Source organism: Anomaloglossus baeobatrachus, chromosome 6 (genome assembly GCF_048569485.1).
Source record: "Anomaloglossus baeobatrachus isolate aAnoBae1 chromosome 6, aAnoBae1.hap1, whole genome shotgun sequence".
Lineage (NCBI taxonomy): Eukaryota > Metazoa > Chordata > Amphibia > Anura > Aromobatidae > Anomaloglossus > Anomaloglossus baeobatrachus.
Window position 1 is genome coordinate 10,536,631 of NC_134358.1, and position 12,828 is coordinate 10,549,458.

A 12,828-nucleotide genomic window follows, 5' to 3' on the forward strand; every position below is an offset into this window, starting at 1 on the left:
CGGTAGGATGCGGACGACCACTGTAGACTCAATCTACGAAACAGAGGTAAAGATGAGCAAATTTATTCTAATCTAATAGAATTCATTTCAATTTCTTAGGATTTCAATGAAACTGCCAAATGCCAACAATACAACAATATGCTTTTTCCTTTCACAAATCGCCTTTAATGTCCACTGACATTTCATAGATTGCAGATTGCATCAGTCAGTGATATCTCATAATTGAGGAGCTTCATCATATGGATTTGCAGCTTTCATATCACATGGTATTGAGCAGCAAATCAGGGGGCAATTGCAAAGTCAGTTTCAAAGCAGAAGCAGGGAATGCAGCAGCCACATTGTGGTGAAGCTGGATTGTGAGAGGCAGTGGCATAACTAAAGTCCAATGGGCCCCAGTGCAAAATTTTGATCTGCCACTCCCCCCCCACATATTTTGGTCAGATGTATGAGCCCTTGTATATATGTCCTATAAGGAAATACATATAGTCCTGGCCTTCCTTCCCCACCCCCTGTATAATGTAGTAATGTCTCCCATCCTCTACTAAAATTTCCCATCCTGGGTTTCTTCCAGGTATATATGTCTTCCACCCAGGGCCCTTTCCTGGTATATATGTCCCAAATCTCGAGTCCCTTACTGGTATATATCTCCCCATCCTGGCTCCTTCATGGTATATATAGCCCCCATCCAGGGCCCATGCCGGGTATATATGTCACCCGTTCTGACCCCCCTCTATGGTATATTTGCCCCCCATCCTGATCCCTTTCCTGGTATATATGCCTCCTATACTGGACCCCTTCCTGATATATATTCCCCCATCCTGGTTTCCTCCCTGGAATATATGTTGAATCCTGGGGCACTATCCTGTAATATATGTCCCTAATCCTAGGCCCCTTCCTGTTATACAAGGTGGGCATAAAATACCCTAAGGTGTTTGGAGCCGCGTGCAGACTGACCCAGTGGACAGAATTGGCTGAACATTGGTATGTATGCTATTCAAGGCATGGGGAACCGGAAGGCATCTTAAAAGATTTTTTATACCAAAACTCCCCACTAGGTGAAAAAGTGGCGCTGTAAAGTGAGCGTGCCTTGCAACTCAGTCTCCAAGATACATGTCTCTTTGCCGGATCGTGCGCTGTTAGTGCGGTTGTTTTATGAGAATGCCAGGAACGATACAGCTGCACTCAGAGCCTTTCGGCATTTGAAAGACCTTCATACACGTAGCGGTTCAATGCCTGTCAATTCGCTGAGACAGATTATGACACGGTGTGAGGCACCAGGGTTACTGAGAGTTCAGCCAGGGCGCGGGCGACAACCGGTAAGGTTAGAGGTTGTGGAGGACATTGTCACTGCCATCGTGGAACAGGGCCCGAACAACCCTGCCGGGAACAGCAGTGCACACAGTGTTTCCAGGCAATTGGGGCTCCTGTACAGCACAGTGTGGAAAGTTCTCCAAAAAGTCTTGTGGGCATACCCATACAAAATTAGCCATCATCAACAACTTCACCTCGTGACAATGATACGTGCATAACATTTGCATTCATGTTTCTGGCGAGGGTGGAAGTGGATGGCAATTGGCCATGGAATGTTCTGTGGTGTGACTAATGGAACGGTGAACACACAAAACAGTCGCATATGGACTACCGAAAATCCGCATGTGATCGAGAGGATTCCACTGCATTCTCCAAAAGTAACCCTTTGGTGTGGCTTCACCTCATGATTCATCCTCAGACCGCTCTTTTATGAAGAAATGAGGGCAACTGGGGTCCTTGCATGTTCCATGACAGCAGCGCTATACCAGACAATGCTGAAAACATTGGACGTTGCGCAACTCCAACAGCGGCAGTGTCATCAGACGACCACCTTCATGCATGGTGGAGCACCTCCTCACATCGCAAACCGTGTGAAGAACGTTGTGCGTGCACATTTTCCTAATGATAGGATTCTGAGCCACTCCTTCCCTAACATATGGCCACCGCATTTGCCCAATCTCAATCCTTGTGATTCCTGGTTGTGGGGACACTTGAAAGAGCGTGTTTATCAGGGAAATGTCGACACCCTGGCTGACCTCAAGGACTGCATCATTTTGGAAGTGCGCAGCATCCCACCAGACATGTTACATGCAAGCGTGTCATGTTCTGCATAGGATTATCATGATCACCATGCATGATGGCGGCCATATTGAACAGCTATGGTAGTCTGTGGAACAATTGTACAAAAAAGACAGTTTGCACTCTGATAATGCTAAAGTATGGAAACCATGAATGTGTGAACATGGACCTGCATTACTGCTAAGGAAAATCTTAAGGGCGCTTTACACGCTACAATAAATCTGACTATGTGTCGGCGGGGTCACGTCGTAAGTGACGCACATGCGGCATCGTAAGTATGATTGTAGCGTGTAAAACCTCCGTGCAATTGCGATTGAACGAAAATCCGTTCATCGCATGCACGTCGTTTATTCCTCAAAGATTGAACGTGCAATTGTGCAATGTTCCCGAGGCAGCACACATCGCAGTGTGTGACACCCCGGGAACATTGAACGACAGCTTACCTCCGTCCGCGGCTCCTGACGACTATGCGGAAGGAAGGAGGTGGGCGGGATGTTTACGTCCCGCTCATCTCTGCCCCTCCGCTTCTATTGGCCGGCTGCCGCGTGACGTCGATGTGACGCCGAACGTCCCTCCCACTACAGGAAGTAGACGTTCGCCGCCCACAACGAGGTCGTATGGACGGGTAAGTGTGTGACGGGGGTTAATTGTTTGTGCGGCACATTCAACAAATTGACCGTGCCGCACATACGATGGGGGCGGGTACGATCGCATACGATATCGTATGCTGGATCGTAAGGTGTAAAGCAGGCTTAAGAAAAATGAGATATTTAGCATATATAAATGGCCATTTGTATATCTGCCCAGTTGCCCCTTCACGGCATATCTCGTAACTGGGTACCTACACTATGCTGAAGCCTCTCTCTGGGTTAAAAACCTCCTGTGTATGGGCAAGTATATATGATATATTTGCTAAATATCTCATTTTTCTTAGATTTTCCTTAGCAGTAATGCAGGTCCATGTTCACACATTCATGGTTTCCATACTTTAGCATTATCAGAGTGCAAACTGTCTTTTTTGCATTTTATGTCATGTTCAGTTATGCACCTGTTCACACCTTAGTTTGGTGAGTGCAGTCAGTCTTTTTGTCTATACTCTATGGAACAATTGTGACATCTGCAATTATCAGCACACGGTTTTTGGGCCGCTCGCTCACTGCACACCGCCACTTTTTCACGTGGTGGGGAATTTTGGTATTTTTTTTTAAGATGCCTTCTGTTTCCCCATGCTTTGAATAGCATACATACCAATTTTCAGCCAATTCTGTCCACTGGGTCAGTCTGCACATGGCTCCAAACACCTTAGGTTATTTTATGGCCACCTAGTATATATCCCCATTTTGGGTTTCTTCCAGGTGTATATGTCCCACATCCTGAGCCCCTTTCCAGTATATATGCCTCCCCTCCCCCAGCTATGCACTACATGCTGACGTCAGCTGCTAGCTTCTGATAGGATGGCAATAAATTTTAGTAACCATCTTCCCTTACCATTCTGTCTGGGCCATGGACTAATCCTTCTCATTGCTTCATCACTGGCCATACTCTTTTGTCCCTGGACTGGTGCTTCCCATTGCTTCTTCACAAGCCACATTTTCTTGGCTCTGTACTTGTGTTTCCCATTGCTTTTTCACTAACCATACTGTCTGGACCCTTCTTCACTGGTCATACTGTCAGAGCTCTCTACTGGACCTTACCATTAGAACCTATCAAGGTTTGGTTCGGTTCATGTTCGCAGATTTTCTCAGTGTTCTCCAAACAGCTTGAAGAACATATCTGAACACTATTGAATTTAATGGGAGGCAAAATGTATGTGTTAGTAAGCAGCCAGAGTGCGCACTCAACCTGTGACAGCGTCACACATCACTGAGTTTATGTGCGGTCACAGCTGGAGGTTCCCACTATACCCCACCTGTCACCAGGAAAACTCCTCAGATGAACTGATTGAACTCAGTGACCTTCCCTCAGGTGAGTTCAATCAGACCTGCATCTCCTGGAAGAAAACTGTATTATTTTTTTCTCAAGAGATGCAGATTTGGTACTGAAATTTACACACCATATTCCTGCATCCAATCTTAATCTTCTGGCAAAAAAATGCATCGATGTGATTTTTTGCCAGAAAATGCAGGTTTGTTGCAGGAATATGGTTTATAAATGTCAGCAACAAATCTGCAACTCTTGGGAAAAAAATGCACAAAAACTATGTTAATGCTGTATCGGTGCCATTTTCTGCCAGTGGGTGCAAATTTGGTGCTGAAATGTCTGCACCAGATTTCTGTAAAATTTGCGTCTCCTGGCAGAAAAACGCACCGAAACAAAGTCCATACCATTTTTGCAAGTTTTTTTTGTCAGAAGATGCAGATTTGGTGCAGGAATTTGGTATATAAATTTCAGCACCATGTCAACATCTCTTGGCAAAAAAACCACAGTTTATTTATTCAATTTTTGAATTTTTTTAAAAAAAAAAAGCTGCATAGAGTTCCTCTTATTTTGATATACAACCAAGATAAGCACACGGCTGGGGGCTGCAGCCTGTAGCTGTGGCTTTATCTGCACTGGATAGCTTAATATGGAGGGACCCTATGACAATTTATTTATTTTTACACTAGAGGTACGCAGGCAGTGTGTGATTCCAACCAATCACAAATACTGTCACACAGGGTGGGAGCACGGTCTGACTGCAGCCAATGACAGGGTTAATGAGTGGACTCAGAAGTAGCGTTACAGCCACGCGGGGATCGGTATGTAAATTTGAAATTGGCGAACCTTTATTGAACAAGTTCGCTCATCTCTACTTACCATAACTTCTTTACTGGCCAAACTGTCTAGACCCTCAACTCCTTCCCATTGCTTCTTTACTGGCCATTCTGTCTCAGCCCTGGTGCTTCCCATTGTTTCTTTATTTGCCATAATGTCTGGACACTGTACTGATGCTTCCTATTACTTCTTCACTAATCATACTCTCTGGGCCCTGGACTGGTCCTTCTCATTGCTTCATCACTGGTCATACTGTCTGAGAACTGGTGTCTCCCATTGCTTCTTCACGAGCCATATTGTCTTGGCCCGGTATTGGTGCTTTCCATTGCTTCCTCACTGGCCATACTGTCTGGGCCCTGCACTGGTACTTGCCATTGCTTATTTACTAGTCAAACTGTTTACATTGCTTCTTTACTTGCCATAATGTCTGGACCTTTGTGCTCCTGGTTGTCACGCTCCACCAAAAATTGTTGCAAGACAGTGAAAGTGATGCAATGCCACTAGGGAAAGATAGGTAGGAGCAACCCCTCACACTTACTCATAGTGGTCTTGAGCTCCCTGACATCACTGGATGTTTTTTTCACCCCGTGAGTCGATCATGTTTCAATCCCTGTTTTCTTTGTCGCTCCATTGGGAGACCCAGACAATTGGGTGTATAGCTTCTGCCTCCGGAGGCCACACAAAGTATTACACTTTAAAAAGTGTAACCCCTCCCCTCTGCTATACACCCTCCCGTGCATCACGGGCTCATCAGTTTTTATGCTTTGTGTTGAAGAGGCACACATGCACACAATGCTCCACATTTTAGTCAGCAGCAGCTGCTGATTATATCGGATGGAAGAAAAGAGGGCCCCTAACAGGGCCCCCGGCATGCTCCCTTCTCACCCCACTCAGGTCGGCGGTGTTGTTAAGGTTGAGGTACCCATTGCGGGTACACAGGCAGGAGCCACATGCCATTTTCCTTCCCCATCCCTTAGGGGCTCTGGGGAAGTGGGATCCTAACCGGTCATCCAGCCACTGGGACCGGGCTCCCTCCGCAGCCCCTGGGGGAATCTGCTGGACAGGAGACGGAGTATCGTCAGGGACATGGCCCTGCATCTACAGGTACTCTGTGTCCCCGTTGGGACGGCACATGAAGCACCTTGGCCTCAGACGCAGCTGCGACTGCGGTGTGGATTTTTTGTCTGGGACTACCGCGCCGACCGTGCCTGTTTGTCGGCCGTGGTTTATACTTTAGTCCCCGGCTTTTGCGGCCTAGTGTGTTAAACTCCCGCCCCTGAGCCTGCCAGTCAGGGAGAAAGGCGGGACGGTCGGTATGATGCCGACAGTGAGGGCTGGAGCACACTTCGCTGTCCTCCGCCCCCCTCACTGATCTCTATGGGCCACCAGGTTCCCGCACTTTTGCGGTTCCGCCCACGGCTCTCTCCTCCCCTCGGAACGCCGGCAGCCATTGTTATAATTCTGCCGGTGGAGGATCTCAGAATCTGCAAAGGTTTCCCACTGCTCTGGGAGAGGGGGATCCTAACCGGTCGCCATGCAGGGACCGGGCTCCATCCGCAGCCCCTGGGGGATTCTGACGGACAGGAGACTGGACATCATCAGGGACAGAGCCCTGCATCATAAGGTACTCTGTGTCCCCTGAGGGACGGTGCATGCAGCATCTGTGTTACAAATGCCGCAGCGGTTGCTGAGTGGTTTGTGAGACTGGGACTACCGCGCCGACCGCGCCATGTTTGCCGGCCGCGTTTTTAAATTTAGTCCCCGGCTCTTGCGGCCTAGTACCATATACTCCCGTTCTCAGGCCTGCCAGTCAGGGGTAACGACGGGACGGCCGACTGGATGTCGGCAGGGAGGGCTGGAGCATACGTTGGTATCCTCCTTCCCCCTCACTGAGCACTGTGGGGCACCAGTTTTCAGGTGCTGACCCCCCTTGGTGCCGCAGTGTATATATATATGTTTATTTATATGGTATATGATCTCACTGTTCGGCAGCATTATTTGCTTTTGGCTGTATACCCTCACTGATTACTCTGCGGACGACATGCTGTTGTCTGCTCTTAAAGAGTAAGGGTGCCAAGGCACTGGCTTATTTTACAACCTGTACCTCTTGTGCGGCTATATTACAGGCAGGTTCCACATACCCTCATTGTGTACAATGCTTGGCCCCGAGGGCACTCACTCAGCCGGAGCCTCCGGCACTGGTGGGACCCTCGGCCAGGTGGTACCGCCGGTTTCCACTGCACAGATGACAGGGACAGAGTTTTCATGTTGGAATCAGCAAATCTCTGAGTAGCTTTCACATTCCAGGACTCAGTCTATGGACAGAGGGTCTGCTAAGATACTGGAAGCCTTGCAGTCCAGACCGATAACACAGGGCCAGGGAGCTGTGAGTTCATCGCTCCCGGGTCCCTCTGGGTCGGTACAACAAGGGGCTCCTGGGGTAACACCCAGATCCCACGGTGAGAACTCCGTCACGGACCGCGGCCTCTGATAGGCTAAGCGGGCCCGCTGGGAACCTTCCCCGACTTCATCAGGAGTGCGTGTTTCGATCACTCTAACTCCAGAGGGGCCGTCCAGAAGCACAGAACTTTACGGACAAGCGCTTACTAAGCGCCTTATTGACACGCGTTACCCTTTCCCCCCTGACGTTGTTAAGGGTTGGGCTCAGTGTCACAGGGTGGATTCTCCAGTCTCTAGGCTGGCGGCTAGATCCGTAGTATTAGTGGCAGATGCCATCTCTCACGAATGCCACTGACAGGCAAATAAAGCTTATGATGAAATCCATCTATGAAGCCATAGTCGCATCTTTTGCTCCAGCCTTCGCAGCCGTGAGGGCACTCCAAGCTATCTCAACTTCTCTGGCTGAGATTATTGCGGTTGCACATACCTCTGCCCCGCAGGTTGTGTCCTTCACTTCTCGGGCGTAGGTTTTTTCGTTCTACGCCATGAACGCCGTTCCTGGACTCTGCGAGCCGTACAGCGGTAGCATCCACCAATTCGGTGGCAGTCTGCAGGGCCATGTGGCTACGTGAATGGAAGGCAGGCTCTGCTTCCAAGAAGTTCTTATCCGGTTTGCCATTTTCTGGCGACCGTTTGTTTGGCGAGCAATTGGATGAAGTTACTAGACAGTCCAAGGGAAAGGTATCGTCCTTGCCCCAGTCCAAAGGTTTCGGTCATTTCGGTCCTCAGCAAAGTTCCGTTCCTCCATGTCCAACAGGTCAGAGGAGGGCTAGAGGAACTCTTCTGCATGGCGGTCTAAGTCACAAGGCGGCTTCCTCATGACTTCGGCCTCACCAAGACCGCGTCCTCGGTCGGTGGCAGGCTCTCCCGCTTTTGCGACGCCTGGTGGCCACATGTCCAAGACCGATGGGTGAGAGACATTCTGTCTCAAGGTTACAGGATAGAGCTCTGCTCTCGTCCTCCGACTAGTTTCTTCAAAACATCTCCGCCCCCCGAGCGAGCCGATGCACTTTTTCAGGCGGTGAACACTCTGAAGCCTCGATGTCACAAGGAGACTTCCTAGCATCAATTGACATCAAGGATGCTTATCTCCATGTGCCGATCGCACCCGAGCTTCAACGCTTTCTGCGTTTCGCCATCAGGGACGAACACTTCAGTTCGTGGCACTGCCATTCGGCCTGGCGACAGCCCCACGGATCTTCACCAAGGTCATGGCAGCAGTGGTGGCGGTCCTACAGGGCCACTCGGTGATCACTTACCTAGACGGTCTTCTAGTCAAGACACCCTCCTGGGTGGCATGTCAACTCAACCTAACCATTGCTCTGGAGACCCTCCAGGGGTTCGGGTGGATCATCAAATTTCCAAGGTCAAAACTGACACCGACCCAATCACTGACTTGCCTCGGGATGGAGTTTCATACTCTCTCAGCGATAGTGAAGCTTCCGCTGCATAGTCAGCGTTCACTACAGACAGGGGTGCAACCTCTCCTTCGGGCCCAGTCACCCCTTGAGGCGCCTCATGCACTTTCTAAGGAAGATGGTGGCAGCAAGGGAGGCAGTTCCCTTGCGCAGTTTCGTCTGCGTCCGATTCTATCGGACACCGCAAATGGGACAGGAGGTCGACGTCCCTAGACAAGAACGTCTCTCTTCCCTTGCAGCAAAACCTCTCTTCAGTGGTGTCTTCTTTCCACTTCCTGGGCGGAGGAAAAATCCTTCCGGCCCCCAGCTGAGGCTGTGGTCACGACGGACGCGAGTCTGTCAGGGTGGGGAGCGGTCTTCCTCCACCACTCGGCTCAGGGAACCTGGACTCCGACAGAGTCCTCCCTTCAGATCAATGTTCTGGAGATAAGGGCAGTGGATCTAGCCCTAAAGGTGTTCCAGCGGTGGCTGGAGGGCAGGCAGATCCGAATTCAGTCGGACAACGCCACGACGGTTGCGTACATCAACCACCAGGGCGGCACACGCGCAGTCGTCAAGCCTTCTGAGCAGTTCGGCGGATTTGGCTGTGGGCGGAAGCCACAGCCTCCACCATCTCCGCAGTTCACATCCCGGGCGTAGAAAACTGGGAAGCAGATTTTCTCAGTCGCCAGGGCATGGACGCAGGGGAATGGTCTCTTCACCCGGACGTGTTTCTAGAGATCTGTTGCCGCCGGGGAACGCCGGACGTCGATCTAATGGCGTCTCGGCACAACAACAAAGTCCCGGCATTCATGGCTTGGTCCAAGGATCACAGAGCTCTGGCGGCAGACGCGCTACTTCAGGACTGGTCGCAGTTTCGACTGCCTTATGTTTTTCCTCCTCTGGCACTACTGCCCAGAGTGTTACGCAAGATCAGGTCAGACTGTCGCCGCGCCATCCTCGTCGCTCCAGACTGGCCGAGGTGATCGTGGTACCCGGATCTGTGGCACCTCACGGTGGGTCAACCGTGGACACTCCCAGACCGACCAGACTTGCTGCCTCAAGGGCCATATTTCCTTCTGAATTCTGCGGCTCTAAACCTGACTGTGTGGCCATTGAGTCCTGGCTCCTAGCGTCATCAGGGATATCTCCAGATGTCATTGCCACCATGAGACAGGCCAGGAAACCAACGTCCGCCAAGATCTATCACAGGACTTGGAGGATCTTCTTATCCTGGTGCTCTGATCAGGGTTTTACTCCCTGGCCGTTTGCCTTGCCCACTTTTCTTTCTTTCCTTCAATCCGGAATGGACAAGGGCTTGTGTCTCGGCTCTCTCAAGGGACAAGTATCGGCGCTTTCCGGTCCCACCTTACAAGCGTCCGTTAACACCCTCGGATCTTAACAGGGTGCTGACGACTCTTCAGAAGCCACTTTTCGAGCCGATGCGGGATCTCTCTATCTCGCCTTTCGCAAAGGGTGGCCTTCCTAGTGGCAGTCACATCACTCAGAAGAGTGTCTCAGCTAGCAGCGCTGTCATGCAAAGCCCCCTTCCTGGTGTTTCACCAGGATAGGGTGGTTCTACGTCCGGTCCGGACTTTCTCCCTAAGGTATCCCCGTTTCATCTCAATCAGGATATCGTCTCCCCCTCTTTGGGTCCGCATCCAGTTCACCAATGTGAAAAGGATTTGCATTTATTAGATCTGGTGAGAGCACTCCGGCTCTACATTTCTCGCACGGCGCCCCTGCGCCGGTCTGAGGCGCTCTTGTCCTTATCGCGGGCCAGAGTAAGGGATTTCAGGTTTTCAAGTCAACCTTGGCTCGGTGGATCAAGGAACCGATTCTTGAAGCCTACCGTTCTTTTAGGCTTCCGATTCCTGCAGGGCTGAAGGCCCATTCTACCAGAGCCGTCGGTGTCCTGGGCATTGCGACACCAGGCTACGGCTCGGCAGGTGTGTCAGGCGGCTACCTGGTCGAGTCTGCACACTTTCACGAAACACTATCAGGTGCATGCCGATGATTCGGCAGACGCCAGCCTAGGTAGGCGACTCCTTCAGGCGGCAGTTGCCCACCTGTAAGAGGAGGCCGTTTTTCGGCTCTTTTTATCGAGGTATTCTTTTACCCACCCAGGGATTGCTTTTGGACATCCCAATTGTCTGGGTCTCCCAATGGAGCGACAAAGAAGAAGGGAATTTTGTTTACTTACCGTAAATTCCTTTTCTTCTAGCTCCTATTGGGAGACCCAGCACCCGCCCCTGTTCCCTTCGGGCTGTTTGTTCTTTTGTGTACACATGTTGTTCATGTTGAATTGTTCTTTGGTTCATGGTTTCAGTTCTCCGAACATCCTTCGGATTGAATTTACCTTAGACCAATTTATAAGTTTCCTCCTTCCTGCTTTGGCACCAAAACTGATGAGCCCGTGATGCACGGGAGGGTGTATAGCAGAGGGGAGGGGTTACACTTTTTAAAGTGTAATACTTTGTGTGGCCTCCGGAGGCAGAAGCTATACACCCAATTGTCTGGGTCTCCCAATAGGAGCTAGAAGAAAAGGAATTTACGGTAAGTAAACAAAATTCCCTTCTTTTCTTGGACACAGTCCTGTCTAGTGTTCATAAGAAAGGGGTATAACTCTGTTCATCAATTACGATAGGTACTCAGGAGAAAAAACTATGAATACTATAAAGACAAAAAGAGGATAAGACAGACAAGGGTAAAAAAATAGCAATCGTACAAGGCACTCCAAACTACAGGAAGGAGTAAAGGGGACGGGCAAGTGAGGCAAACTGAAATGGGCATAAAGGAAGGGAAAACATCACACAACTTCTACACATCAATCTCCGGCTATGCCCCCAAAACGACTTCAAGGTCCTTAGCTCACAGGTTCAATACTGAGGCTAGCTAAACAAACCTATCACTGGCAACTCCCTGAGCTGAGAGGGGAAACTATATAATAGAGGTGAATAGTGAACTCAGAACAGCTGAGGTCCAGCTTTTTATCCTGAATTAGGAAACCAGAAGTACTACTTAACCATTGTAGCACCGCACCCAGGGGAATCTGCACTGCTAACAGTATTAACATGTGCAAGTGTGCGTGTAGCCCTGCGCTGCGATCTCCTGAGTCCTGACACCAGAAATAGAGAGGAGAACACTCAGATGTGGTACCCTTGTGACAGCCATATGGCTGAAATGTTGTCTTATTTTTGGCTCATCGTTATTGTGATTTTTTTTTTATTTGGACTAAGGATTACAAGTTTTACAAGGATCATCTATGGAGCCTCAGATTTCTCTCGATGACGACATTGTACCTAACCAGTGACCGATTTAATACTGACATCTTATATCTTTTTAACAGGAGGAAAACAGGTCAGAGAGTAATTTCAGCGAGAACAGCCTCATAGTGACCCTCATGGCCCTCCTGGCAGCTGGCACTGAGACAACCAGCAGAACCTTGAATTTCTGCCTGATTTTAATCAGTAATTATCCAGAAGTCCAAGGTAAGGACGTCCCCTTGTAATAAAGTTGTCATGGTGAGCGTGGAGAGCAGGGGACAAGGGCTCCTAGACTGGCCCTCAGGCTAGGGATCCCTAATCTCAGAGTTACCTCTGATGTTGAGGATATCTGGGCCGCCTTCCTTGCCCTGATCCTGACCAGCCCTAATCTTATACCCCATCCCCCCAACCTCTGGGGAACGTTGGGGCAGAAATAGACAAACATGGGAAACCAAGTCTCTATCCCACGACATGCACACACACAGAGGTATAAGACAAAAAGAGCTTAGGAAGAAAATAAGAGCAGGGCGAAAACAACAAGACAATGAGAGAACTCCACAACTACACACACAATGTACTACAATCACCAGCAGGACTGGGGTACAACAACATAGGTCAGGTTTAGCAAAAACAAAGGTGTATCTGGGGGGGCTGGCAGGGTGCCTGCCCCGGGCGCAACTGTTAGGGGGCTCTCTTGGGCCGGCTGATGCGGCACTGTGAAAGTCTCCCAGGCAGCTGTGTTTCTCCACCTTGTACTGGGAGACGGCCATTCTCTGAGCACAGCTGTCAAGCTGACAGCCAAAACTAAGAGAAACTTCAGCGCGCAGCTCCTACTGATCAAT

General features: G+C 49.9%; 1 protein-coding gene across 4 annotated transcripts in view; it reads left to right on the top strand.

Annotated features, from left to right (window-relative positions):
* The window catches only part of LOC142316935 (cytochrome P450 2C8-like), a 124,960-nt gene that overhangs the window by 85,881 nt on the left and 26,251 nt on the right, over positions 1-12,828 (top strand). For all 4 annotated transcript variants that reach the window (XR_012754642.1, XM_075352716.1, XM_075352718.1 and 1 more), the window contains exon 7: positions 12,070-12,211. Coding sequence is in view for 3 of the 4 variants with exons in the window: in XM_075352716.1 (XP_075208831.1) it covers positions 12,070-12,211 (142 nt within the window). In the remaining variant the exon portion in view is untranslated. The remainder of the gene's footprint in view (positions 1-12,069; positions 12,212-12,828) is intronic.